General features: G+C 36.7%; 5 protein-coding genes across 5 annotated transcripts; 1 reads left to right on the top strand and 4 right to left on the bottom strand.

Moving 5' to 3' along the window:
* On the bottom strand, positions 365-3,992 carry LOC18587687 (ubiquitin carboxyl-terminal hydrolase 22). Its single transcript, XM_007011623.2, has 3 exons — positions 2,902-3,992; positions 2,215-2,333; positions 365-1,701 (listed from the first exon to the last, which is right to left on the bottom strand). The coding sequence occupies exons 1-3, from the start codon at positions 3,663-3,665 to the stop codon at positions 923-925; spliced, it is 1,662 nt and encodes a 553-aa protein (XP_007011685.2). The 5' UTR covers positions 3,666-3,992; the 3' UTR covers positions 365-922.
* LOC18587686 (lariat debranching enzyme) lies at positions 4,398-8,103 on the bottom strand. The gene is made up of 9 exons (XM_018127263.1): positions 7,588-8,103; positions 7,292-7,449; positions 6,999-7,120; positions 6,564-6,757; positions 6,240-6,422; positions 6,041-6,159; positions 5,734-5,873; positions 5,224-5,334; positions 4,398-4,839 (listed from the first exon to the last, which is right to left on the bottom strand). Exons 1-9 carry the CDS (start codon positions 7,708-7,710, stop codon positions 4,745-4,747), a joined length of 1,245 nt encoding a protein of 414 aa, XP_017982752.1. The 5' UTR covers positions 7,711-8,103; the 3' UTR covers positions 4,398-4,744.
* On the top strand, positions 8,246-10,850 carry LOC18587685 (protein TIC 55, chloroplastic). Its single transcript, XM_007011620.2, has 3 exons — positions 8,246-8,874; positions 9,388-9,490; positions 9,594-10,850. Exons 1-3 carry the CDS (start codon positions 8,441-8,443, stop codon positions 10,710-10,712), a joined length of 1,656 nt encoding a protein of 551 aa, XP_007011682.2. The 5' UTR covers positions 8,246-8,440; the 3' UTR covers positions 10,713-10,850.
* LOC18587683 (dynamin-related protein 3A) lies at positions 11,052-20,997 on the bottom strand. The gene is made up of 20 exons (XM_007011616.2): positions 20,474-20,997; positions 20,070-20,352; positions 19,950-19,978; positions 19,729-19,830; positions 19,279-19,347; positions 19,122-19,181; positions 18,895-19,008; positions 18,385-18,433; positions 17,860-17,969; positions 17,648-17,740; positions 17,447-17,539; positions 17,211-17,348; positions 15,192-15,278; positions 14,574-14,669; positions 13,809-13,851; positions 12,924-13,066; positions 12,652-12,795; positions 12,500-12,552; positions 11,938-12,037; positions 11,052-11,675 (listed from the first exon to the last, which is right to left on the bottom strand). Exons 1-20 carry the CDS (start codon positions 20,855-20,857, stop codon positions 11,460-11,462), a joined length of 2,406 nt encoding a protein of 801 aa, XP_007011678.2. The 5' UTR covers positions 20,858-20,997; the 3' UTR covers positions 11,052-11,459.
* LOC18587682 (zinc finger CCCH domain-containing protein 22) lies at positions 22,070-25,076 on the bottom strand. The gene is made up of 4 exons (XM_007011614.2): positions 24,864-25,076; positions 24,437-24,757; positions 23,652-23,712; positions 22,070-23,178 (listed from the first exon to the last, which is right to left on the bottom strand). Exons 1-4 carry the CDS (start codon positions 24,987-24,989, stop codon positions 22,187-22,189), a joined length of 1,500 nt encoding a protein of 499 aa, XP_007011676.2. The 5' UTR covers positions 24,990-25,076; the 3' UTR covers positions 22,070-22,186.

Below are 25,160 nucleotides of genomic sequence, written 5' to 3'. Positions count from 1 at the left end.
TGGCTCAGGATGGAATCTTCCAACTTGTTGAACAAATAATGTTAGACCATGTGTTATTCATTTTTCATTTTATATGGTTGAGTCAAAAGTAAAGTGAGTTGCCCAGCCTGCAATACCATGTGGAGGATCTCGTCTGCATTCATTGAGCTCAAACCATGTCATTTCAGGTAACTACCAAGACATGTTGGCATGGTTGTTTTGGGTTATATTTAATATCAAGAACAGCGGATTTTGTAGGACAAACCTAGTTATTTTGGAAACTTTCTTTGTTTCACATGAGATTGACAGTGAAGCGTTGATATATATATATATATATATAAGAGAACTGTCTAATTTGCAAGTACAAACTTTGGATGAGATAATCTAGCAAGAAATAAGGCATTAAGGCCAATGTAAAACATTTCCCATCTTATCATTAATACTTCTAAAGATGAGTGAAGAACAGTTGATAGAAGAAAAAGAAAAAAGGAAACCATGAAGAATATGGCCTCCAGGAATTATAGCAGACAAGGGTAGATAATGCCGTTAAGTAACTAATTATTCTGTTCATGACTGACCTGCAGTCAAAAAATTCAGAGCAAGAATCTTGTAGAGAGCTTTTGGGAAATGCCATCATGGAAAAGAATTGATTCACTTCCTTTTTGACCGAAATCTGTAGAAGCTTACTGTAAGAACACCCATCAAAAATGGATTGGTATTCGTAGAGATTGCTATATAAACATCTGTCCCAATGATCAGCCTTTTGAACTCAAACCATAAACCTCGGAGAACTTTGGCTTTTTCTCTGGTTTGATTCTGAGAGAAGGCTCTGTCAAAGAATATTGTCGCTTTGATACTCACTGGCTCTTTAGCTGGCCTTGCATGAGTATTCTAAATCACCCACACTGACAAATTTCTGCTGGACTCAACCTAGACATTCACATTAGCAGCAACCAGCAGTAGATACACATGGGTCTCTGCGTGGGGAAATTCGCATGCAACTTAAATCTTCATTTGATTTGTAGTAAAGCATTTTCTGTACATAGAACAACATATAACACTGTGAAGCTCTGACTGTCCCCTCATCAACCTCAGAAATCCAAGCATCATCACATTTGTACCACTGATTCTTTAGGCGCAGGTAAGTCACATAATGGCCTGATTCCAGCATTCCCGAATGAGCAATCATAGCAAAAATCTCATATTCTGCAGAACTATCAGAGTTGTCATATTCAAAGGCAAACAATCTATTTCCAAATCGACTTCTAACAATTGAGGATGACAAATATGGAGTCATGTCCAATGAGAAAGGGAACTGCAAATATTGATCAATTTTCCTTGACATTTTTCTGACTAAAGAGTGCTCAAATCTCTTTATATGTAAACACAACACTAATGGAAGTTTTCTAATAGACAGTTGCTTTGATGAGTCCCGTAGTTCTTGACAATTCTGACAATAAAGTTTCTGGTCAGAACCCAACCTCTCTGCTCTAGTAAACAAATTCAAACAACCTGAAAGAGTAGACAGACCCATCTTCTCATCTGTTTTGATAGGTTTGTTAGCTACGTGTGACGAAGAAAAGTTATTTGCTTCCAAGTCGAGTGAAATATCAATACAAGGATCATAAGTTGTGGAAGTAAATCCACAGGTGATACATGTGACATCAGATCTTAACAATCCAGAGAATGCCCTATGAGCAATGCATTGGCAGTCTCCATCATCTGTGTAAAAGAATAACAGTAACATGAGTAAAATAGAAGAACTGCACTGCAGCATGCAACAAAATTCTGTATCTTTCAATCCCAGATTACAACCATATTTTCAGTTTGAGTGCAATATCTATCAACACCCAAACACTGCTAAGATTCTCAGTATGTTTCTGACATTCATGAGTTACTCCACATAATCTGTGGCAAAAACGAGAACACTTCTACTTATATCTATAGGTATGTTATGATTCTCCAACTCAAGAGTCATAGAATCAATTCTAATTGTCTCCCACCTCTTCAAGATATGCATGTCAACATCAATATCCCAAACTATCTCTGACAACTTATCAAATCTCTTATTCAGCCTCTCGGCTTGGTGCCCTCACTGCATGCATCAGGAGCACAACTATATTTACAACTATCTGTTACCAACATATGAGATAGAGAACCATTACCACCTTTTGACATCATAATCGTACATATGACATGAATTTGAAGCAAAACATCATCTCAGCATCTTATTACCTTTGCTAGAGTTTCTTACTTTGCTCTCCTTCTCATGGATCCCATCTAAAACTGAAATGAAGAACTCATGAGCATCCTGCTCTTCATAACTAGCTAAATTTGACGAATGTTGCCACCAGCTACAAAAACAACACAAATCCATCATAAAAACAGTCGATCCATCTTCAGACATTTAGCAATCAAAAAAAAAAAAGGAAGGGAGAACCAAATAGACCAAACACCACATGCAGATTATCCAAATTGGATCTCAACAAACAGAAACAATTTGTCATTTTCAGCTATAACATAAAGAATTTGATTTAAGACTAATCTTAACAACCCAGAAAACAGAGAAAATGGCAAAGCCTAACCAATATTGAACCAAACTTTCAATTTAATCAAAAGACTTCAATAAAGCAACGAGGGATAGACCTACTTCTGTTCACATTATACTCATTCAATTAGATAGGCAGCTCCCAGCGTTGTAATATTTCACCTCCATTTAGTGTTGGTTTCTATTAGAAGCTGTAAGTTGATTATGAAGTGATTAAAATTTTACAAACAACAGATCTCGGTTAAACACTCCTAATTGCTTAAAGCACAGTATATCTAATGCGAGTCGATTACCAAAATCATTAAGTCACGAAATATAACTATGGAAACATTGCTCAAACACAGGGTGCTGACACACACAGAATAATTTCATACCTGAAAAGAAACTGAGCTGGACTATAAGGGGTGCGATCACCCGAAAACATAGCTGAAGAAATAGCATCAATATCACAGAGCAAGCATAGCTTTTCACCAGATCTTTTCCTGCATTGATCACGGTTGTGCCGATCACTCAAAAAGTAATTCCTCAAAGGAGGAGCATGAAGCAAAGCCTGCAACACGGAATTCATGAAACAAGTACTCCCCAGATTGTTCAATCCCCTCAATCCCAATGGATAACACGATTTTGCTCTCCGATCTCTCATTGAAATCAACTGTTTTGACTTCTTCAAATCTAACTCTATCCCTGAATCTAGTCTCCTTCTCTTGCTTGATCTCCCAGAACACACCTTAAAACCATTACTTTTACCCCCAGGCAAGTCCCTGACTTGTTTAGACACAACAACCTTGTCAAAATCAGGATCATAGACCTGATCACAACACAAGCAACAATAAAGCTCTGATCTGTCGATGTCGAAAGCCACCTCATGGCCGTTCTCAGATTGGGTATGCAAAAGGACGTGGCTTGAACAGGATATCGAAGAGCACATCAAACATTTATAAAGTCTACCTTGATACCCATTACAAAAACTGCATCTGGGTATTGTAGTATCGTGTTTATCAACTCTACTTCTTCCATATGGGGTGGTTTTGAGGCAATTTTGGAGGGAATTATAGCCATTGAAGCCACGTCTGAGCTTGTAATCAGCTAGGTGTTTGCAGGGTTTGATGTTAGTGTACAAAGAGTTTCTTGCGCACATGCTGATATTGATGGAAAGCGGCTTCGAATTGAGATACGAAGCTGAGATTTTTATTAGAATAAAACGGTAAAATAAAATAACCGGTAATAACTATATATGATATATTGACAAGAAAAGAACTTCTGATTTTTCAGGAAACTATTGAAAACGAAAGATTAGAAGAAGAATATCAGATAAGATTTGGAAACTTTGCTGCAGAAATATAAATGGCTCTCAACTTCTTCAGTTTGATTGATGAAATCGAGAGTGGAAACAGGGGACGCGGATTGCAGAAGGTGCTTTGAGCTTCTTTTTGGACTATTATTCTATGTTCTTATTAAAGAAAAATGAATAGTGACCGACAGCTGACCATAAAACTTTCTCTTTTATGGTCAGAACCGACTACAAGACCTGAATGTATAAAAATTAGAGTAAAATAAAACTCATAATATAATGTATATTTCTAACACGATAAATACATAATAATTTCATCATTTACTATTACCGAATAACATTTTAATTTATAATAATTAATCAATCATTAATAGTCATGAGAGTTGATTGAATTTTTTGCGAGAGTTGGAATTTGAATACTTCCAATTACTCTGTTTTTCCTAGGAAAAACAGAATCAGAATTTCATTGCCAGGTTCTATTGAGACTCACCTGCACAGTTTATATGCCCGTGAACAACCTTTTCGTTTATTATCCATTAGAAATGGGGTGACTCTTATTTTGACAGATATCTACCCATGAAACATCTCAATAAGAATTCTTTATCATGGAAAGAGAAAATAGCACTGGACAACTGTTGGGCTGGTTGCAGTGTTAAATGAGAATAACAAACAATAGAAAGTCAGTTACACTAAGTTGGAACAGCAAAGGGGGCATTAGACTAAATTGTCAATTTCAAAAATCGCCAGAGCCTCATGGAATGGCAACATAATGACTGCGCAACCTTCCAACAAAATGAGTAGAATTTCATCAGTCTTAGCACTAGTAAAACCTCTTCATTGGAGAATTCACCAGCCTTAGCAATAGTGAAAACCTCTTCATTGGAGAAACAAGTGCTGTTGGAGTCAAACATTATTCACATTCATGCTTACTGGTTCTCATTGTCAGTTTCTGTATTATCAACTTCTGCAACATCTTCGAATTCATCCTCATCTTCAATGGGAATGTCTTCACTGTAATCATCTAAGGAACCAACATGAAGAATGCTGAACTCATTAATCACCCTAAGAAAATCTAATGGATAGTTTAATCAAACAATACGAGACAAAGTTATCACTTTATGCCACAGTAGATCCACATAGGATCCATGCAGATGCTCAAAAAAGTGGGGACACCCTGAATTCTACCTTCAGTTCAGAAAGTTGTCGAACAGGATGAGTGAAATTGCATTAGCTATATGATAGAGCATTACCCCCATATTGAACATGAGAAGCAAAAGGTATTCCAAGAATCATGTGGATTCTAGATTCGAAATGCACCACAATAAAGGGTGAAGAAAGCCACCAAATACCATATAAAGGGTCAGTGTACCTAAACCAACTGGGACAAATTATAGAAAATTCTTACCCCTGTGAGTCAATGAAGCAGGACCATCCCTGGATTCTGATGCATTATCAAGAACATATGGAAGCTCTAGAAATTCCAAGAACGATACAGTCTGAGGATTGCGGGGATACCCTACCAAAAGGGGGAAGAAACAAGCATTAAAAAGAAATGAAGCACAAATGAATTTCAAAAGTCACAACCATGCTATTTGCAAACCCAAAATCAAAAGGAATGCATGCTAACCAACAACTAATTTAGCTGGAAAAAGAACAAAAATGGATGATAGTGAGTAGGAACAATTGTGATAGTAATATTAAAATGTCCTATCCATAATAGTAAGTGAAAATATGCAAAGATATTTACTAACCGAGTTCTTAAGTTCTAAAATCTAGAAACTGGTATCTAGGAAATTTCTTAATTTCTCTACATGAATGAGAGACTTTGCTATGTTATTAATAGAGGTCCCTTTAGCATCTCATAGAGGAAAAGTATCACCATAAGATTTATAAGAGTGATACACATAAGTTTTACCAGAAAAAGAAGTGTTTGGAACTGGATGGGAGGGATTGTAAGGTGGAACAGTTTGTGAAAATTCACAAGGTTTGGCTCCCCTCTCTTCCAGCCTGCTTCTAACCCATTGACGACAATCTTGCATGTCAAGCTGTGTACTCCTACATATTAGAACAGCAATTGTCAGCCACTGGTTCTTGTAGAGTAATAGGACTTCCAAACAGTCCAATTAAAAGTTGCACATTTTTAAATAATCCACCAGTCCCCCCCTCCCAAGAGAGGAGAGAGTAAGTGGCATGGACAACATAAAAATGTCATATATACACACCCAAAGTTTCCGCGTTTGATGGTCAAAGGGAAGACACTGTTGAATTTCCGTGTTATTGCAAGCCATTCTTCATCATATCGAACCTCATAAGGTCCTGGATCCGATTCAATATCAACAATCTAAAAGATCAGAGAGAGCCAGAATTCATCTATCAGCTTCCAAAAAGACCAGAGGAAAAAGTCAGACTTATGATAGATACCTGTAAGAAATTGCGCCCTGGAAGGCACTTATCAAGTGCAAGAAATTTTGTCACTGAGCCACCACTTTCATGTTGAACAAGAGCGGCAAATTTACAGTGCAAGTGAGCGGAAAACCAATAAGACGGTTTCAGTTTTTCGAGCAACTGAGCAGCAGCCTTGCTTCCAAGAGTTCCTTCTTGAATCTAAGAGATATTTTCCAAGAAGCAACCATGATACGTCAACAAGAAATCTGAATAAGCTTGATATAAGATAATGCAACAAAGGCAGATAATGAAATAATTTCTTTTACATTTATTTATTTCCAGCAAATCAATGATAATTACCTCATCTTTGAAATATTTTTTGCGGCGAACAAGTTCCTTCCAGTTTCCAAAATCAGTGATGCCAAGAGGCCAATCATGTGAAAGAAAAATATCGATCGGTTCCTCTACTTGCATTAGTTTGTGAACATCATACTCACGAATGTGATATACAGACCTGACAGTCCTGTCATTATATGGTGGCCTTTCATGGTGTCCTGCTCAAGGGAAATCTAATTTGCTTTGGTTTGAAAGGTTAATCACCATATATAATAGCAGCAGTATTATCAGTTAAATACGAGAATTATCTTTTAAACTTCTGTAAGAACAAAGACTCAGCTCTAAACAAAGATGCAACATAATAAGTTGATAGGATGCTTACTATCATTGAATACATAATCACTTTTTTGAAGACCTCTAAAACAAATGCAAATAAACAAGTAAACAACTTCAACCAACCTAAATGATAGTGGCGTGCGTTGTAAATTCCAGAAAGTCCACCGATACGGATATTGCCAAACTTGACAACCCCAGCAAGTCCCAAGAAGTATATATTAGGTGCTGCCCATCCCCCATAATACCTATTGGAAATTAAAAAAAAAAAAAAGCCCACACATTTTTATGACACAAAGTAACATTTCAGGGCCTTTTCTAAAAGTAGCAAAACCCCCAATCTAGCATATTTATCAAACTTAAAGACCCAGAAAACATAAAGGAAAGAACTTCGAACCAGCTTGAAAGAGGTGACTTACAATTCCCATAAATAATTGGAAGCTTCATGATTTCCACCGATAAATATGGTGGGAACCGGGGCAACCTCCTCACCCGAATAGTATTTCCAGAATGACTTCATCTCCCTATATTTTGGGGGCACACTAAGAGACTCCATATCTTTTTCATTCCTAACCGCCTAAATCCCACAAGGAAAATTAATCAAAAGACTAAGTTTAATCCCAATTGGGTATTTAAAAATACTAATATTTGTGTTGAAAACAACAATTTCTAGTCAGAATTTAAGCAGAAACTGATTAAATTTAAGTGAAAGAACCTGAAAGTCACCACAGCAGAGGAGGAGGTCGATTTTGATGTTGCGTGTGGTTTCGATGTATTTAATTGTTTCGTAGACCTTGTCAAGGTCTCCATGCATACACCCTTCCACTGCTATCTTCATTCTTTTGGTTGCAGACTGGACAAGGAAGCTGTTTAAGCACAAAACTAACTGCTCTCGTTGTGACTGTCGCGACGTTGAATACACAGACCCGGCCTTTTCGCCTTCTGGTCTAGCTGCTGTTGTGATCGAAAAAAGAAGAAGAGAGAAATGGACCGAGGAGGGGAGGGAAGGGGGAATTTCTGTGAGTCGCGCGGCTTACAGGGAGAATAACGGCATAGACTTAAAAAAAAGGAAAACAGGAAAAGAAATTTTGGGTTTATATCGATGAATGCCTTGGGCTTTTCCATGTCTTGGGCTGTTACCTAGCATTCTCATTCATTTAAACGGGTTTGAGCTTTAAGTGCTGTTGTTACCTATTTTGCTCGAATAAGAACGCAGCACAAGTGTAATTGTGGAAAGAAAAACAATGTTCCAAGGGCTATTAATAGAAAGAGTAGTCGAATAGGCAAAGGAGTCAGTATGGTCCTGCTAAAAAACAAAAAAATTAGCTGAAAATGTAAATATAATGCTACAGGTGTGAAGCTAGTGGAGCCAAGGCTGGGCCTTTTGTCGTCTGTTTGACCTGTGTTTTCTTTGCGGAAAGAGTGTGTGGCTACCATTAGAGCAGCCTTCCCGCAAGCAACAGCCAATATCCAAGTTCATAACACTGTTTCTTGCTTTTCCTAACCAGTTTCCCTCTCTTACTTTTCCTTCTTCCTTCTTCATTTTCCCAAACCAGAATTGCTCTAACATGGCTCTATCTCTGAGTCCATGTCTTCCTCACACCACTTATCTAACTAAGCCGCCTCTTTCCACCTCAAAACTGACAACAGCAAGCATAATCTGGAACTACCCATCAGTTGGTTTCAGACCAGTAAACCTGAGAAACAACCACACAAGGTGCCATGCAGTGACTGATTTGAGGAGTGCACCTCCTGTTGATCAGGGCAAAGGGGAAGGTGATGATGATCATAAGGTTCTCGTGGGTCCATCAGGCGAAGAGGAAACCAGAGGGGATAGGATCGTGGCAGACTATGACTGGACAGAGGAGTGGTACCCACTTTACCTCACCAAGGATGTTCCGGATGATGCTCCCCTTGGTCTCACTGTGTTTGATCAGCAGCTCGTCTTGTACAAAGATGGCAGTGGAGTTCTTCACTGTTATCAAGATCGATGCCCCCACAGGTAATCTTTGCCACTTGTTCTCTAACATTGATTCAGTTTTTAGCTGCCTTTATTGTGACATGAGTTGATCTCTAGAGAACCCGAACTAGGAACCTCTTATTTTAAGTCCTCAGGATTGTTGGTTCTGCACTAAATTTCTGTTATTGCATGTAGTGAGATTTGCATTCTGCATTTCATATGTAAACTACATTTCCATGGAAATTGGTCTATTTTGAATGATACTTGGAATTAGCTTGTGATGGATGATTTTCACAGTACTTGTAATGAATCTGTTTGTTCAATTCCATGAACCTGATATGCTCTTCAGATTTGTCAGTCTTCATTAAGATTTCCAGTTTCAGGATGCATGAACCTACCAATTCCGAACAAGTCTGCTGCTATGTGAAATTCCATGTCTTATCTTAGTGTCCGTGTATGTATGGATGTGCATGCAGTAAGGCATTAGAGTCATTTGAGTTGAAATCTTCAACTCCATATTAGAAAACTGTTGACCTTAGCTCTTCCTGGTTCAAGGTTAGCCAAGCTATCTGAAGGTCAGTTGGTCGATGGAAGACTTGAATGCCTGTACCATGGTTGGCAATTTGAAGGCAGTGGACAATGTGTCAAGATACCGCAGGTCTGCATCTACTTTACATTGTACCTAAGTTCACCTTTTAGGATACAATAATCTTCTTTATTATTCTGATTCATGGATTTTGATAAGCTTAATTCTGCAACAGCTTCCATCTGATGCCAAAATCCCTAGGGCTGCTTGCCTCAAAACATACGAGTTGAAAGAGTCCCAAGGAGTTGTATGGGTATGGATGTCGCACAAGACACCACCAAAACCTGAAAAACTACCATGGTTTGAGAATTTTGCCAGACCAGGGTTTCAAGACACTTCAACCATCCATGAGCTTCCCTATGATCACTCCATTCTCCTCGAGAACCTCATGGATCCTGCACATATCCCAATCTCTCATGATAGGACTGATTGGACTGCAAAACGGGAAGATGCTCAGCCACTGCTTTTCAAGGTAACAGAACGTACCGATAGGGGATTTGCCGGCCGGTGGGGTAAAGAAAAAGATGGATCCATGCCCAACTTCTTACGATTTGATGCACCATGTGTGCTTCAGAATAACAGAGAACTTGTTGATAAAGATGGAGAGAAACACTATTTCACAGGTCTCTTCCTTTGTAGGCCCACTGGACAAGGAAAATCTATGCTTATTGTTAGGTTTGGAGGAACAAAAAGATCTCCATTAGCAAAGCTTTTCCCCGAATGGTATTTCCATCAGAATGCAAGCAAGGTTTTCGAGCAAGATATGGGATTTCTTTCATCCCAGAATGAGGTATTGATAAAGGAAAAGGTTCCTACAAAAGAGTTGTACCTTAATTTAAGGTCCTCAGATACATGGGTTGCTGAATACAGGAAGTGGATGGATAAAGTTGGGCATGGAATGCCTTACCATTTTGGCCACAGCACCATTTCTCCACCCAAAGTACCCGCTGTAGTAGAACATGCACCGGCCGGACTCATTGCTGGAGTTTCAGCATCTTTGCCAGCAAAAGGTGGGATCTCAACAATGCATGCTCCGAATTTGGCCAATCGATATTTTCGCCATTTAATCCATTGCAAGGGCTGCAGCAATGTAGTCAAAGCTTTTACGGCTTGGAAAAATGGCCTTAGTGCAGCTGCCTTAGTGTTCACTGCTTTGGCAATTCTAGCATCCAGCAGACAATGGAAGACATTTCTCCTAGTATCTGCAACGTTGTGCTTGGGTGGAGTCTATGCATGCTCGACTGCCATTGCAATGAACACAACAAACTTCATTAGAGTACACCGGAGACTCTGATTTCAGAACTGGCAAACAGTATCTCATATGATTATAAAAGTCACATCCTTTTATTTCCGATACAAAGTTGCATACGTCCATATGTACTTATAAGATGTAGATGTTGATTTATTGAGATTGCCTTTCGTTCTTCCACAACAGTCCACACTTAATATTTGATTGCATCAAATGGTTGCTGTTTTTTCTTTTCAAAGAATAGAAAGCAAATTCGGCCTCTTTCAGCTGGTACAATCGTGGCTAATAAAGCAGCCAAGGTTGTTACTTGATGCATCTGAATAAGGGGAAGGGTGGGAAAAGAACAGAAAAAGGAATAAAAACAAGATAAAAGCAGAGACCAAATTACTCTGCCAACGCTAACTCGGCTGCACTTGGACAAAAAAAGTACCTTGGACACAAAATTTTGGATAATCTATACAAGGCAATATATCTAGCCTGCTATTTATACACTGTACAACCAGCCCGGATCAAACTCAACAGTCAAATAATACCTTCCCTTTGTGTAGAAAAAGAATATCAAAATAGCAAACCTAATTAGCAAAGTTCACTTTAATGTATGAAACTTCGTAAACGAGGAATAAGCCATCATTAACGGGATACATTGATCACCCTACTCGTGCAAACCTAATGAGCCAAATTTCACTTTAATTTATGAAGCTCTGTAAACCAGGAATAAGCCATCGTTCATGGGATGCATCAATCACCCTACTGGCAGCTAATTCAATCAGTTGGGACATGCATTCCAACCACCTAATAGTTAAGTTTACCACTAGAGTTGAGAGACAATGATGGCTCTTCTGAATATAGCAGTTTCCGAGCTCTGGGCTTACTGGATGATGATAGATAAGATGAACTGTTCCCACTGTTGGTTACATCTGGAAACCTTGGCAACCCAGTACTAACATCAGGACCTGAGTTTGTAGTCCTATGTTGGGACTCCACATCAGAGTCAACTTCACCAAGCATCTAGAACAGGCAAACCGATATTTTCAGTCAAAAAGAGACAAATATGATAAATGAAAGCTCAAGAGTCAACAACTGACAAGAAAAAGATGTAATGCAGGTATCTCAATGTAGATCTCCTCATACTTAAGAAACTAAAAACATATATAATAAGGGAAACAACTTTAAATATTAAAGAAACTTCTTTCAAATCAAAGAAAATGGCTGGCCACATATATATAGAGGTTCCTCCTCAATGATAAACAAAATTAAAGTAACTACAAACCTTAACAGCTTGCCGCAAAACACGCAACATTTCTTGGGCGTACTTTCTTCTTGCAACAACCTCATCCTGCTCCTGTAACAGTTCTTCAAAAAGGTTCTCTCTGCATATTTCACCATACCAGACATGCTAAATTTTCAAACCATTTATACTATGACTTGAACTGGATGCATACCAACATCCCCACTACAAGAACAATCAAATGGGGGGAAAAAAAAGAAAACTACATTCATATGAAATGCCAGGATTTCATTATTTATACTCTGCATGTGAATGCACAAACACATGTACCATGCAGACATTCCTGAAGATTCAAATTTGAAGACTTCAGGTAATCAGAATAATTCCATCATTATCCTCTTTCCTTTCAACACATTTTATTCTCTTAATGAGTTGAAACCTAAACTAGACGCTAGAATTATTTTAGGAGCTCATACCGGAAAATAATGCCAGGCACAACTACTGAGTGACAAAAGAACTTTTTCCATTTTGCCTATTCTTTAAATTGAAAACTAAAACATGATATACTTTAAAACACACCATCAACCAAAAGCAAGAGACATACTTGTACAATATTTGTATAAAAGTGTTATGAAGGTTCCTTTTTGTATGATTGACCTGGCACATTGATAAGAAGGGGAAAAAGATTATTTTTATTTAGATTTATTAGAATAAAAGTTTAAAATTGACCAACTGGACAGGAAAAAAAAGTATTACCAGAAAGTGCATTATAGCTTTTGGTACCAAGTCTTGAATGTTCTTCCGGACTAAATCAAAGTAGGATTGCACGAGTAATTTAGTGATAATGATTTCTGTTGCTTCATTCTCTGACATTTCAAGTGGTCTTAAGATTGAGGGAGGCTGAGAATCAAGGGCAAAGGTAAAGGAACTGAAGTTAAGCTAGATAAATTGCTATGTAGAGCCAAAGCACTCTCCAGTCTCCACTATCTAACTCAAAAAGATACATATCTCTTGAATTGTGTATATACCTCACTCAGTTGGATTGTCGATGACCTCTGTTCTACTTCATGAAGAGTTTCTATGCTAGATCCATTAGCTGGACTCTCTACAGATGATGCCTTGCTCCCAAATATTGATGAAATACCCCAAGTCCTTGCAGATGAACTACCACCTACATAAAAGTTACCAAAGTTAATGTTCATGTAATAAACAGCCTTAGAAACTGCTTATGTCAAGGCCTAAGGCCATCATCTATGTCCACATCATAAACTTGCTCAGAAAATTCAGAAATAAGGGTAAACTTTTTGTGTAACTATACACCAAAGTTTAACTTGGAACCACCCTCTGTTCTCAAAGCTACACATACTATGCTTCAAAAAGAAAAGCTACAAATATTATATTAATGACTTTTTCTTTTAAGTACATAACACAGAGGAAGGGTTAGAAACTCCTTAAGTGACATTAGCTATGAGATGTATCAAATGTAATACAAAATACACCGATCTTATATAATATCTTCTGCCAAGTGGAAGGTTATCATACATATTATACAAATCTATATTGCAAAACGTTCTTAATACACTGAAACATTCTGACACAAACCAATCACAAACACAGAAAAAGAAATTTCATATTTTCTTCTCAAAATATAAAAGAAAAATCACCACAATTTCACCACTGCACCCAAACTTTCCCTTATCATAAAAGATCAGTTAATCAGTCATAATAAGTATCATATGAGAAAGCAAAGAAAAATAAATGAAAGACAAACAAACTTGGGCTGATCTTCACACACGAGCATTTGCTTATTGGTAGGTGCATGATCCCCTTGCCTAGAGAACAGGGTTCGAATCCCCCTTCCCCCCATTAAAAAAAAAAAAAGTTGAACTGATCTGCAAATTAGAGTTAATTACCAGCTGACGCAGGTCTCTCATTATTTGACTGAGGACGATTTCCCTGTCAAAATGCCAGCATAGAATGAGTACTCCCAAGGTAAATGGTAAGCATGACACCCCTTGAAATGAACTTTCTATATTGTGATTTCTATAGTTCTTTCCTCTTTTTCCTCTTCTTTTCGTCAAATGATCCTTGTTAAATTTAACCCAATTCTATCATCAAGATGTCACCGTAGTTTGAACCATAATGCAACAATTGCCCCTAGCTTAAGATTGTTCCTCACAAAAATTAAAGGATCCCCATGTGATATGCAGCACAATGGCATTTTCATATTGCATTAAAAGGGTTTTAATCACATGTACAAACACTGGTAGGCATGATGCATTCAAGTCCAGCACACTAAGGGTACATTCTCATTCAAATACTCTAAAATATATGAACTTGACAAGTTGAGGATATGCACCTCATATGATGAAGGGCTTAGATTGAGACTCTGTTTTAAGACTTCAAGGAGATGAACCTAAGGGCCTGGATGAAGCTTGTTTGTTATGGCGCTCAACAAGAAAATTCACCTATTACCAACTAGGAAAATGGATACCACCATATGTTGGCACTAACAGATAGGAAAACTAATATATCATAAAATAAATGCCTGAAGCTTGGAGAACTTTATGGTTTAGCAATTTCATTTTAGGAAAATTTCCCTTCTTCTTTTTGTTCCTTCCTCCCTAAATGCAGTTGTCTTACCAGAAAAAATAAAATAAAAATTTAAAAACAGACACCTGGTTAGGCGCACCATTCACAACCGGTTTAGCAGCAACAGTCCAGGATAGCTGGCTCCTTTCAGACATAGGTACCCTTTCAATATCCACTCTCTCCTGAATGATACAAAGATGAAGTAAAAAAGGTCTCTATCAGGTAGAAAGTTGACAACTAGACATCTGCATACCCATTCTTTGCTGTAAAAATCATATAATAATGAGAATTGGGAAACCATGTAAGAATCATATAGTTGTAAACATAGATTTGTTGTTATTAAATTCAAATAGATTTTATTACATTGAATCAACCTTAGAGACAGATACCTTACCAATCACCAATCATGTGCTATTCAATTCTGTATAATGGAACAAATGTCACAAGGTAAGCTTTCATAAAATATTTAACTCTCCATCCCTCCACATCCTTCAGATTCAAATTCAAACTTGACTTGTATCTTCCATATTCAGTCTCACATGTGAAACGAATGTTGAAACAAAGAGAGTAACCTAAACCTACAAACTCATGCTAAAGGGGTAAACCTCTACCCCACAGCCATATCAACGCATTCAAAAGTTAAGCTAATTCATTAAACTGCATGTTTCATTGGTTGATTAATTCAATTGATGTTGCAGCTATACCTGTGATGATCTCATCTGCTGCACAGCAAGCTCAACAGCTTTGTTCCCACCAATAAAACTTGGATGTGAAGAATTTATATAATCCATCTGATATTTTAAAAGGATGAAAACACATAAAATTTTATAATCATCAATGATAGAAAAAGTGAAATACATGATAGCCATATAAGACATGGTAGCTTATATCTTAGTAAGTGAATCATAAAAGGGTGTGTAATATAAAATTCAGCATGCCAAACTAGTCAAACTTGTTGACCAACCAAGGCACAGTTCCTTTCTATGAGACACAAAAAAATAAAGGACTAAATTGCTTTCATATCAAATGGAATTAAAAGACCAAAGCAAACTAGTTAAACTTGTTGATCAACCAAGGAACAGTTGCTTTCTATGAGAAACACAAGAATAAAGGACTAAATATCAAATGGAATTAAAAGACCAAAGCAGAAAAATTCATACCCACCAAGAACTGCAAAAGACTAACAGTTGGTGCTAAATTTGCTATGCTAAAGAAGGTGCTAACAGTAGGAATTGGCCATTATTTCCCCTCCCAAATCCCCTCTCAAGGAAAATGCAAATGAATGGCAACTGATTATGTTCAAATATTAACAAAGACATTAAGTGCATGTTTGGCCTAACTTTTTTTCAGCTTATTTACCTCTTAAAAGCAAAAGCCAGGCCAAACATGATCTTTTGAGAAGTTCTTAAAAAAAAAAAAGCTTTTTTATTTTAAGAACAAATTTTTTAAAAAAAGAGCTTAAAAAAAAACTCCAGAGAGGAGCTTTTTCTTCTCTTCTTTTAAAAGCACATTAATTTTTAGGAAATACCCCTCTCTCAATTAATCTCCCTCTCTTCTCTTTCCTTATACAAATTACCATTCTTCAACGTAAATCACGATTTCCCTCTTCTCTACCTCTCTCTACAAAAACTAATAAAAAAATAAAAGACCCAACAACAGAATATCAAAATCTAGAATTTTTTTGTTCTTACAAAGATTAAGAGAAAAAAAACTTAAAATTTAAAACTGCATTCAGATACTATTTAAAGATTTTCCCTCTTTTTCACCAAAAAAAATTTTAATATTAAATACATCGTTTTCTCTTTTCTCTTCTTTTTTAGAAATTGAAGCATCATGGTCCGATTGCTTGTTAGATCAACAAAAAACTAATACTATTGCTACTATACAAGTTTGAAAGTTATTCCTTTTTTTTATTGATTTCTTCGATTTTAACATCTGAAATTATGAATAAACTTGAAGCATTACATTATAGCTTATTAGGTGATTAAAGATGGCATGAATACCCTTTATGATAATTTTAACCGAAATTAGAGCTTACATAATTTATTTTGTTAAACAGTTTGTCAAACAACTTTACCTTAATTCTAAAAGCTATTATTTTTCATAAAAGCTTAATAATAGCTTTTAAGTTAAAAAAAAAAGCTAGGCCAAACAGGCTCTAAGTAGCAAAATACCATAAGAGCATTACCCAAGAAAATTTACATGCAAACAATGACCAATGTGAAACTACACAATCAACAAACAGACCCCAACAAGCTTTTGGATCTCTTAATTCATATAGGGCTGAATCATCAAAACTCAACATTTTGATCAAGCTTTTCAGAAGTTTGTTCCGTTTCTTACTAGTTATCTTTTTGACCCAGTGGATATTTCCATAAAGCATTCACACACACGTCATACACGGAAGCAACTACATGCATATCCACATATCTTCCTAGGTTTTTAGGAATTCCTTACCATGTCATGTTTTTTATGGCACCCATTCTTGATGGCTTCATCTTACACGTGATCAAGTGTTTCAACAAATTCTGGGGTCTAAAATCATTTACTTTCTGTGATTACATAATTGTTTCAATAAAGGCAGTTACATGCTGTAGGATTGCTATTAATTAAGTGCTCCACCACAACCTTTGCCAAGCATATGTCAACCTACATGAACATAGGCACTAATTCTAACATTATTGTAGACATTATATAAAGAAAGGAAATGAGAAATCAATAACCTCCATCTCAATGAGGTTTCCTATCATACTCTCAGCAGGCTTAGCAGCAGCATCTAAAAACTTCCGTACAACTTCATTTACACGCCTTCTTAAAGATGGGAACCTCTGCAATCCATTTGATTCACAAGCCTGGCTGATCTGTTGGAGAAAATTTACTTTATTCATCATATCCGCATATTAAAATCATAATTTCATTATGTTAAAGATCCCAGCACTACAAGCAGCACTGTTCTCACCTTTATCAGTTCATCATAGACAATCCGTAGACATTGATGACAAGGGTCTGACAACTGAGCTATTTGTCTTCTAACCAAAACTTCAAACGGAACCTGAAACCCAATGAAAAACATTCTTGTTAAGATCCACTGATTTCAACAATTGGAAAGTAATAGGAATGAGAGAGAACATGTGTAATCACTAATCACTATTGTACTCACCTCTGGCACAAATAGAACATTTCTTAGACCAGAGGAATTTCTAATGGCATATGCAATATCCTCGTCAGTCAGACTATTACAAGGGTCCATTTCCTACAAAACGCAGTTAGTCACCTGGTCCTTAAAAGGGAAAATTCCACAAAAAACATAACAATAGAGCATCAATCACATCATAACTTCAGAAGAATGAACATATCAAAATCAATCATCACCTCTAAGGGCTTCACAAACATTGACTGAAAAAAGTAGCGGATCCTGGCTCCCCCACACAACTCTTTAGTTGACATGTCTTGACTTTTTCCATCAACCGTAGCAGAAAAATCTTTCCAATAATGAGAACACATAAGAAACTTGCAACAACAGAAAATTTTTTGAAAGAGAAAAGTAATATATAATGAACTTTAACAAAAGATGCCAGCTAAAACTAAAAGACACACAATATACAATCTTGTATGCAATTATTGGTAAGGTATAAAGAAATAATTGCAACAGAGAAAAGTTGGATAACAATTACCACTAACCCCATCCCCCCCCCCCACCCCCACCTCTCCTCCCTCCCCTNNNNCCCCCCCCCCCCCCCCAACCTCTCTCCTCCCCTCCCCATCTTTTACCAAAAGAAGAAGTGACACAAAAGTCCTATATTTTAGACTAAAAAGTTGAATCAAGAATGGAATAGAATACACACATATACGATATGCCAAAATTAGAACTTATAATAAGGAAAATAAAAACCTCACCATCACAGTATCTTCTAAGAATGTCCAATAAAATTGCTCCTTGTTCTGCCTGGATATGGACATGAGAATAATTAGAAAGAATAATTTTAACAAAGCTAACAATCCCAAGAAAAAAAATCCATTTTGTCTAAGAAACATGCTCAGCTTTACTACTGCAAATTCATGAATATGAGGGTATATGGTTAAGAATATTCAAAACAAGAAGCAGCCATCACCAAATGGTAAGGACTATTGCTTAGACCTCAACAATCAGCACCAATAAAATATTTGTTCACTGTCATACAAAGAAAACAAGATATGTGGTAATGTTTAACTCCCCAACGATAACTTAGGCCTCATGTAACTTCTTGAATACATTTTACAGTCTATTAAGCATCCAGCCTAAAATCAAATGGTAATACATGGAGAGGTCAACCAGAAAATAAAGCCACTACACCAAACTCAAACAATGTAAGATAGCACCACTTAACATTGTCCAATAGAAGAGATTGCAACACAGTGACAACTTACCTTTGATTCCACAACTTTTCCATACATCTGCAGCTCTTTCATAACTGCACGCATACGAGAGTTTAGCTCAGCCTTCAAATGTGGGAGATCCCTTCTTATATGCTGCTCTAGGATCTGGAAAGAGACAAATTCATCACATAGAGACAAATATAAGAAGTGCAAAATAAAACTAAAATATATGATTGTCAAAAGAATTAGGGGTTCAATGAATGCGGTCATAAACCAACCTGATTCAGCTTGTTCGCCAATTGAGGAATGCCACAACGATCAGAAACACCATTATACACCTTCAATACATATGTTTCAAGCAAGAGCAAAATGTTCAGATTATCTGTGAAGTAGGTGACCTTGAAGTCAAAATTCTATTTGAGAGATGAAAAATACAGGATGATCATGGAAGAAGCGTTCCTCGTACGCAAGTGCTTCTTGAATGCTACGGTTTTTGTTAATATCCTGTAACAGACAACAAAAACAAATATCACCTCCACCTCACTTATTCAATGAATCTGTAAAGGAAACCAAAAGAAAAAAAAAAGTGACAATAATTAATTTAAAAAGCACTCTGTCTCCCCTTGCATTGCCATTTAGCAACATCCTTACCCAGGTCATACTCATTTTGGAAGTATATTGTTAGTCCTAATCACCAAAAACTGGTTGCTGCAAAGTAGCTAATTCTAAAGTAAATATAAAGGAAAGAATCCACAAAAAGTACTATGAAACAGAAACAAACACATGGGCACACATACACACACATAGTATAGTTATCCAATAACATAGCAGAATTGCAGATAAACCATTCTGAATCTGCCAACTGCAGCCTTTAATAACTTGTACCTCCTGGCAGCGATTTACAACACCAACATAACCAAGTTTAAGTGGAACCACTCTACCAAGCAAAAAGTTACAGGCATTGGTACCCCTATCCATTATATCAAGCTGCACAGAAAGATTGCAACAAATACGTAGTCATTTGGTGAGGACGACAACAATAACAAGGGATGAGAAAGATTAAATCACTCATTAAATTTTACTTGTAAAAGAGGAATAACACAAACCTTGGTGATTACACCAACTGTCCGAGAACCTGAAAATGTATATGTCAGTCCCTTGCAATAGGTATCAAAGCAAAGAACTCATACATACCCAAACATAAAACCACAGATGTCGCAACTTACCAGTTGGATCAGCTAATTTAGCTATCTGTAGCGCATCAGATGTAGCTAAATCAGAATTTGCCGGACTGACAGCCAATATGATACAATTTTCATTGGTGATATATGCCATTAACATTTTTCTAATTCTTGCTTCTATATCACTAGGTTGATCTCCCACAGGAACCTTGGTAATGCCAGGTAAGTCAATAAGTGTCATGTTAAGGACATTCGGGGAGTAAATCTTTAATCGAATCTGACTTTCTGAAACCCCTTTGTTACAACCAGCTTCTCTTTCAGTCTCAGCCTACACAAGGCAGTAACCATTTCCTTATTTGACAATATAGTGAGATTTCAATAAAAATTATCTATATATCAACTCAAAAATAGTCCACAGAACTTGAAAGATAAATGGAGATAAACCGAACCTGAATTTCTCGACGAATTTGGGAAAAATCATAAAAGCGGCGGCCGGGTAAGTGGCGAAACTCACCCCATTCACTGCTTTCGTCACCTGAATTTGGAGGACGGTTCTCTAACATCAAAACCAGTGGTCTTCGAGTACAAATATCGCAGCCCCGAGGCAGGAAATCACGGCCAACTAGAGCCTCGAGCACGCTCGATTTACCGCTGCTCTGGCTGCCAACCACCGCCACCTGCGGTACCGAAATATCGGACAGTTCGGTACCAGAAGAAGCAAGAATGTCTTGAAGCTTGTTGATCACCGGAATCAACGACGACCCGATCGTTGGCGGCGGAGTTCTTGGAAGAGTTGGCATATCGTTGTTTGGGGTCACTACTGCTTCGCCCATTCAAAAGGAAAAAGAAAACAACAAAAAGTGGAAGACCTTTTGCTTTTGGGAGAGTGAAAGAAAGATTTAGAGTCCTGGAGAAGAAGTACCCAACAAAGAAATGAATACAAAGGAGTACTAATTAACGGCAGACGGAGAAATTACTTGGAGAGAAAGGTTTAAAATTATTTTTGTATTTATAATTATTGCTAAATGTATAAAAAATAAATTTTTATAATTTTTTTTAAATTTATTAAAACATTAAAATTGCTTTAAATTAAACACTGCTAAAGTGGTGCCCTGCTTCGCGTGTGAGTGTTGAATTTTTTATTAAAAATAATGTTAAATTTAATAATATTATAAATGAAAATAATAATTAATTTTAAATTTAAAAAATATTATAATAATAGTAATAATAATAAATTAAAAATAATTATTTTAAAAAAATTAATATTTTTAAAATATTTTCTCATGTCTTACTAAGTAAAATCTTTTTATTTAAATAATTTTTTTTGAAAACACTTGATTTTTTTATATTTTCATATATGTTAATATTGACATAATAATATTTTGTTAATTACATAACGAAATAATATTTATATTGAGAAAATGTAATATATTAAAAATAATTATTGATAAGTTACATAATTTATATAAAAATTATTAAAATAAAATAAATATTAATTATACTTATTAAAATTTTTTAAATTTAATTATGTAATAGAAGTTGTTACTGACTTGACTAAAGGACAAAAGAGATTTCAAAACGTGACTTGACTAACTCTCCTGCAAAGTTTGACTGACTCATGGGTTGAGAGACTAAAAACATGTATAGTAATATAGCAACGAGAAAGTTACTTTGAGGTTTTTTTTAAATATGTAGTAGAAGTTGTTATATTTTTATTATTTTTTTATTTTTTAAAATGTAAATAATTTAAAAAATTACTTTATTATTAAAAAAAATATATGCTGAGTATTTTAAATTATTTCACCTCTTTGTATAAAGTCAAAATAATCATATTTTTTACTTTTACATGGTAAAACACATAATTAATTATTTAGTTTTTTTAAATTTTGATACAACTTTTTATATTTTAGAAAAAATATATATTATATATCACTAGAAGACTGGAAGAGCATCAATCTACAAGATTTTTTTTTTTTTTTTTTTGTTAAAAGAAGATTATTCTATGGAAGAACTGGTACCCTAATCTTCTAACACTACACAAATGATTCATGCAAACTGCAAAGGAGAAACAACGGTTTTCTTTTTTTTTTTTTGTGTTGTGTAAAATCTATCACCAAACCATGGATAGTTGTAAGTATATAACAATGTAAGGATATTACATATCAAAACTTTAGCCACTTCTTCTCTTTTTCTTTGCTAACAACTGCATTTGATGCGGATGCATGAACTGCTTCAGCGTCTGCGAGTGCCTTGCGAGTCTCATTTAACTTCCTTGTGGCAGCCTCATAAACAGCTTTTTCCTTTCTGTTCCTGCTCACCATTTCCTCAAGCTTTGCAACACGTAACCTTAGTTCCTTCACCTCATCATCGTAAGCAACCAATGCCTTCCTATCAACTTTCTTCTCCTCTCCGGAGCCTTTATTTTGCTGTTTCTTTGTTGACGCAGCATTTACCGCATCATTATGCATTGCGAGTTGGTTATTGATAAGACTAAAAACATCTGGTCTCGATTCCTCTTCATCTTTTGCAGCTCGAGCTGCTTCGGCGAACTTCTTCTCACGCTTTCTCTTGCCACCCCTGCTTCTTTTCTTCCCTCGTTTCTCTTTACTCTCGTCACTTTCATGAGACTCCAGTGCATGATCAAGACATAGCTTAGCAGGAAGGACTTTAACAGAGATTGGGTCCAACATTCCCTGCCCAGATGCGCCTAAACCCATCCCCTCACGATAACCCATATTGGCCATCATCTTCGAAGCTACACCCCTGGTATGATTTTCCCACTTAGCAAAGATGGTAGTTTCTGTCTGGATACCTCTCTGTAGAGCAGTGCTTTCAAGAAAACCTAAACCCCCCGGGCTCTCCTCTTCATAGTCACTAGAATCAGATTCTTCAGAGCTTAGTTCACTTTCTTCTTCATCAGTCATTTGTGCAAACTCAGACAACATCAGAGCTTCTACCCCAAGCTCTGCAGAGCTTCCATTATCCCGGAAAACAACCTTTCCCATTCTGAGTAGATCATTCCATGATTCAAGTTCAGCTTCCCTCCAGATGCCAACTTTACTATCAGAGAGTGCCCAAATACTGGACCCAACCATCGACGGCTCCCACATGGTTGGGGCATACTTCTTCAGCAAAGATAATGGGACATCAACTCCTGTGAAAGTACAAATGTTAACTCTAAAATATTAGAAGCAACTGCAAGAAAAGACAAAGTGAAAAATGAAGCTAGTGTCCCAGATGCTCTAATAAGAAATGAGGGTGAAAATGCCATGTAAAAGGCTAGGGCTAATAGTCCATGGCTCCATGCCAAAACTAATTTTAAAAAGAACTGGAGTTATAATATACTAAACATAGCCCTTGGAGCATACAACATAGCAGCACCGATCTGTCGTTTAATTCTTATCGTCAAATAAGAGCCAGACACAAATAGCCTATGGCTGAATTGAAAGAGTAGAATGTACATCTAGGATTATCTGTCATTTTACATGTTCTTCATACGGAACAGAAGTCTTAGCTCTCCATCAAGAATGAATAGGGTTTATGTAAAACAACAATTCTTTTTGTCTTTATGATGCTTTCCATAATACAAGGTGGATGTTATCCACACAACAGAAGACTGCAACATACCATGCGATAAGCGGCAATTAGCACCAAATCGACATCGTTGTTGCAGAAAGAACTTGCATATCTGCACTCAGGTGGTCTAGCATTAGTAACTAGACAAAAACAAGTGGATTTTACTTTATAAGATTTATTAGCATCATTTTCAGCACTGGAAAGGTAAACGTTGCTTAGTTAGCAAAAGAGAATAGTTCTTCATTCCTTCACAAAACTACATCCAATTTACAGACAACTACAACAAACAAGCAACATGAGAGAGTAGAAAAACTCACATAGCAATCACAAGACAGCCATCACTGACTACCTCACTCAAATAATACGCGTATGCAGTTCTTGCTTATCAGCTATATCAGCTAGACTAAAAGATATCCTATATTTGCAAGTGCATGACACATAAAAAATCAAGTAGAAGTTTTTCCTTTTAACTTTTCATGGTTGCATGAGAAGACTTGTACTTTACTGTATTCCGAAGGCCACATTATGAAATTCAAACCAATCCATCAACAAAGAAGGAAAACTCATTCTAAAGGTTTTTTAATCCCATTAAATTTCTCTTCAGCACTTTTCTACTGAAATGCTTGCTTCACCAAGGGAACTCCAATGCCCAGGATGGAATAACACATTCCAACCCTCACAACCTTATTGCATCATTTTATGTTTCCCTTTTCAGAAAAATTCATAACTTTCTCAAGTTTCCAAAAGCATTACAATGGAAGATTTACATTTTCAAGTATTAACTTTCCTACAACCAAAAGACATGGTACCAGATAGAAACTCAAGCTTGTACATACCAACATATTTTCTGAAGTGGGTGTGAGGAAAGAAATCTTTGCAGAATCAGAACCGTTCAATGCAACAACTTGACCGTCATACCACCGCCCGTCATTGTAACGAAATCGACATTTCGACCCGACCCGGTAATTTCGTTCCTTCTCCTCCTCCAGTGGTTCCACTTCTACATCACTCGGCTCAAGAGCCTCCGCCTTAACCTCTTCGTCGGCTTGCTTTGAAACATTAAACGCTAAATCAGCTTCTCGAAGTAAACGTGCACGCTTGAGATTCAGAAGCCCCTCCTCTGCCTCTTTGATTGCCACAACAAGCTCCTCGTGAACCTAAACCAATCAAAAAACAAACGAATTCAAAAGAAAATTCAAATTATATATCGCGAGAATCGACGATACATGAGAGGAGAAAACAGGGATGGAAGGAGATGAATACGGCGAGAAGCTCGGGATCGGAGGGGTCAGAAGCGAGAGCATCGTTTAAGGCAGAAAGTGAGTCTCTTTGCTCTTTCAACTGAAGCTCTAGCTGGTTCTCTAGAACTCTCTCTTCCTCGTCCGCCATTGTTGTTCTTTCTCCAGCGTCGGAGTTCGATCAATCAATCGATAAGAAAAAGAAGAGTCTTTGAGGTCGATTCCGCAAATATGTTAAAAAGCAGGTGGTGAAGTGAAATTATGGGAAAGAAAGAAGCCCATAAATTGCACGCTCTTAACAGGCGCGTGAATTTAAAAATAA

The sequence above is a fragment of the Theobroma cacao genome, chromosome 9, assembly GCF_000208745.1.
Source record: "Theobroma cacao cultivar B97-61/B2 chromosome 9, Criollo_cocoa_genome_V2, whole genome shotgun sequence".
NCBI classification, from domain to species: domain Eukaryota; kingdom Viridiplantae; phylum Streptophyta; class Magnoliopsida; order Malvales; family Malvaceae; genus Theobroma; species Theobroma cacao.
Note: the sequence above shows the minus strand (reverse complement) of the source record. Positions and strands in the feature narration are given on the sequence as shown.

Bases quoted from the DNA above. Each gene is read 5' to 3' on its own strand.
- LOC18587687 (XM_007011623.2), bottom strand. From the start codon at position 3,665: ATGTGCGCAAGAAACTCTTTGTACACTAACATCAAACCCTGCAAACAC. The intron at 2,334-2,901 runs GTATGAAATTAT...TTGTTTTTGTAG, and splicing joins CCAGCTCAGTTTCTTTTCAG to CTGGTGGCAACATTCGTCAA. The intron at 1,702-2,214 runs GTAATAAGATGC...TCTTTTACACAG, and splicing joins AGTAAGAAACTCTAGCAAAG to ATGATGGAGACTGCCAATGC.
- LOC18587685 (XM_007011620.2), top strand. From the start codon at position 8,441: ATGGCTCTATCTCTGAGTCCATGTCTTCCTCACACCACTTATCTAACT. The intron at 8,875-9,387 runs GTAATCTTTGCC...TCCTGGTTCAAG, and splicing joins CAAGATCGATGCCCCCACAG to GTTAGCCAAGCTATCTGAAG. The intron at 9,491-9,593 runs GTCTGCATCTAC...ATTCTGCAACAG, and splicing joins AATGTGTCAAGATACCGCAG to CTTCCATCTGATGCCAAAAT.
- LOC18587683 (XM_007011616.2), bottom strand. From the start codon at position 20,857: ATGGGCGAAGCAGTAGTGACCCCAAACAACGATATGCCAACTCTTCCA. The intron at 19,979-20,069 runs GTAAGTTGCGAC...ATACATTTTCAG, and splicing joins TAAATTAGCTGATCCAACTG to GTTCTCGGACAGTTGGTGTA. The intron at 17,970-18,384 runs GTGAGGTTTTTA...ATTATTGGAAAG, and splicing joins TCTTAGAAGATACTGTGATG to ATTTTTCTGCTACGGTTGAT.
- LOC18587682 (XM_007011614.2), bottom strand. From the start codon at position 24,989: ATGGCGGACGAGGAAGAGAGAGTTCTAGAGAACCAGCTAGAGCTTCAG. The intron at 24,758-24,863 runs GTATTCATCTCC...TGATTGGTTTAG, and splicing joins CCGATCCCGAGCTTCTCGCC to GTTCACGAGGAGCTTGTTGT. The intron at 23,713-24,436 runs GTATGTACAAGC...ACCTGAGTGCAG, and splicing joins CCACTTCAGAAAATATGTTG to ATATGCAAGTTCTTTCTGCA.
- LOC18587686 (XM_018127263.1), bottom strand. From the start codon at position 7,710: ATGAAGATAGCAGTGGAAGGGTGTATGCATGGAGACCTTGACAAGGTC. The intron at 6,758-6,998 runs GTTGGTTGAAGT...TCCCTTGAGCAG, and splicing joins CGCACGCCACTATCATTTAG to GACACCATGAAAGGCCACCA. The intron at 6,160-6,239 runs GTATCTATCATA...CTGATCTTTTAG, and splicing joins CAGGGCGCAATTTCTTACAG to ATTGTTGATATTGAATCGGA.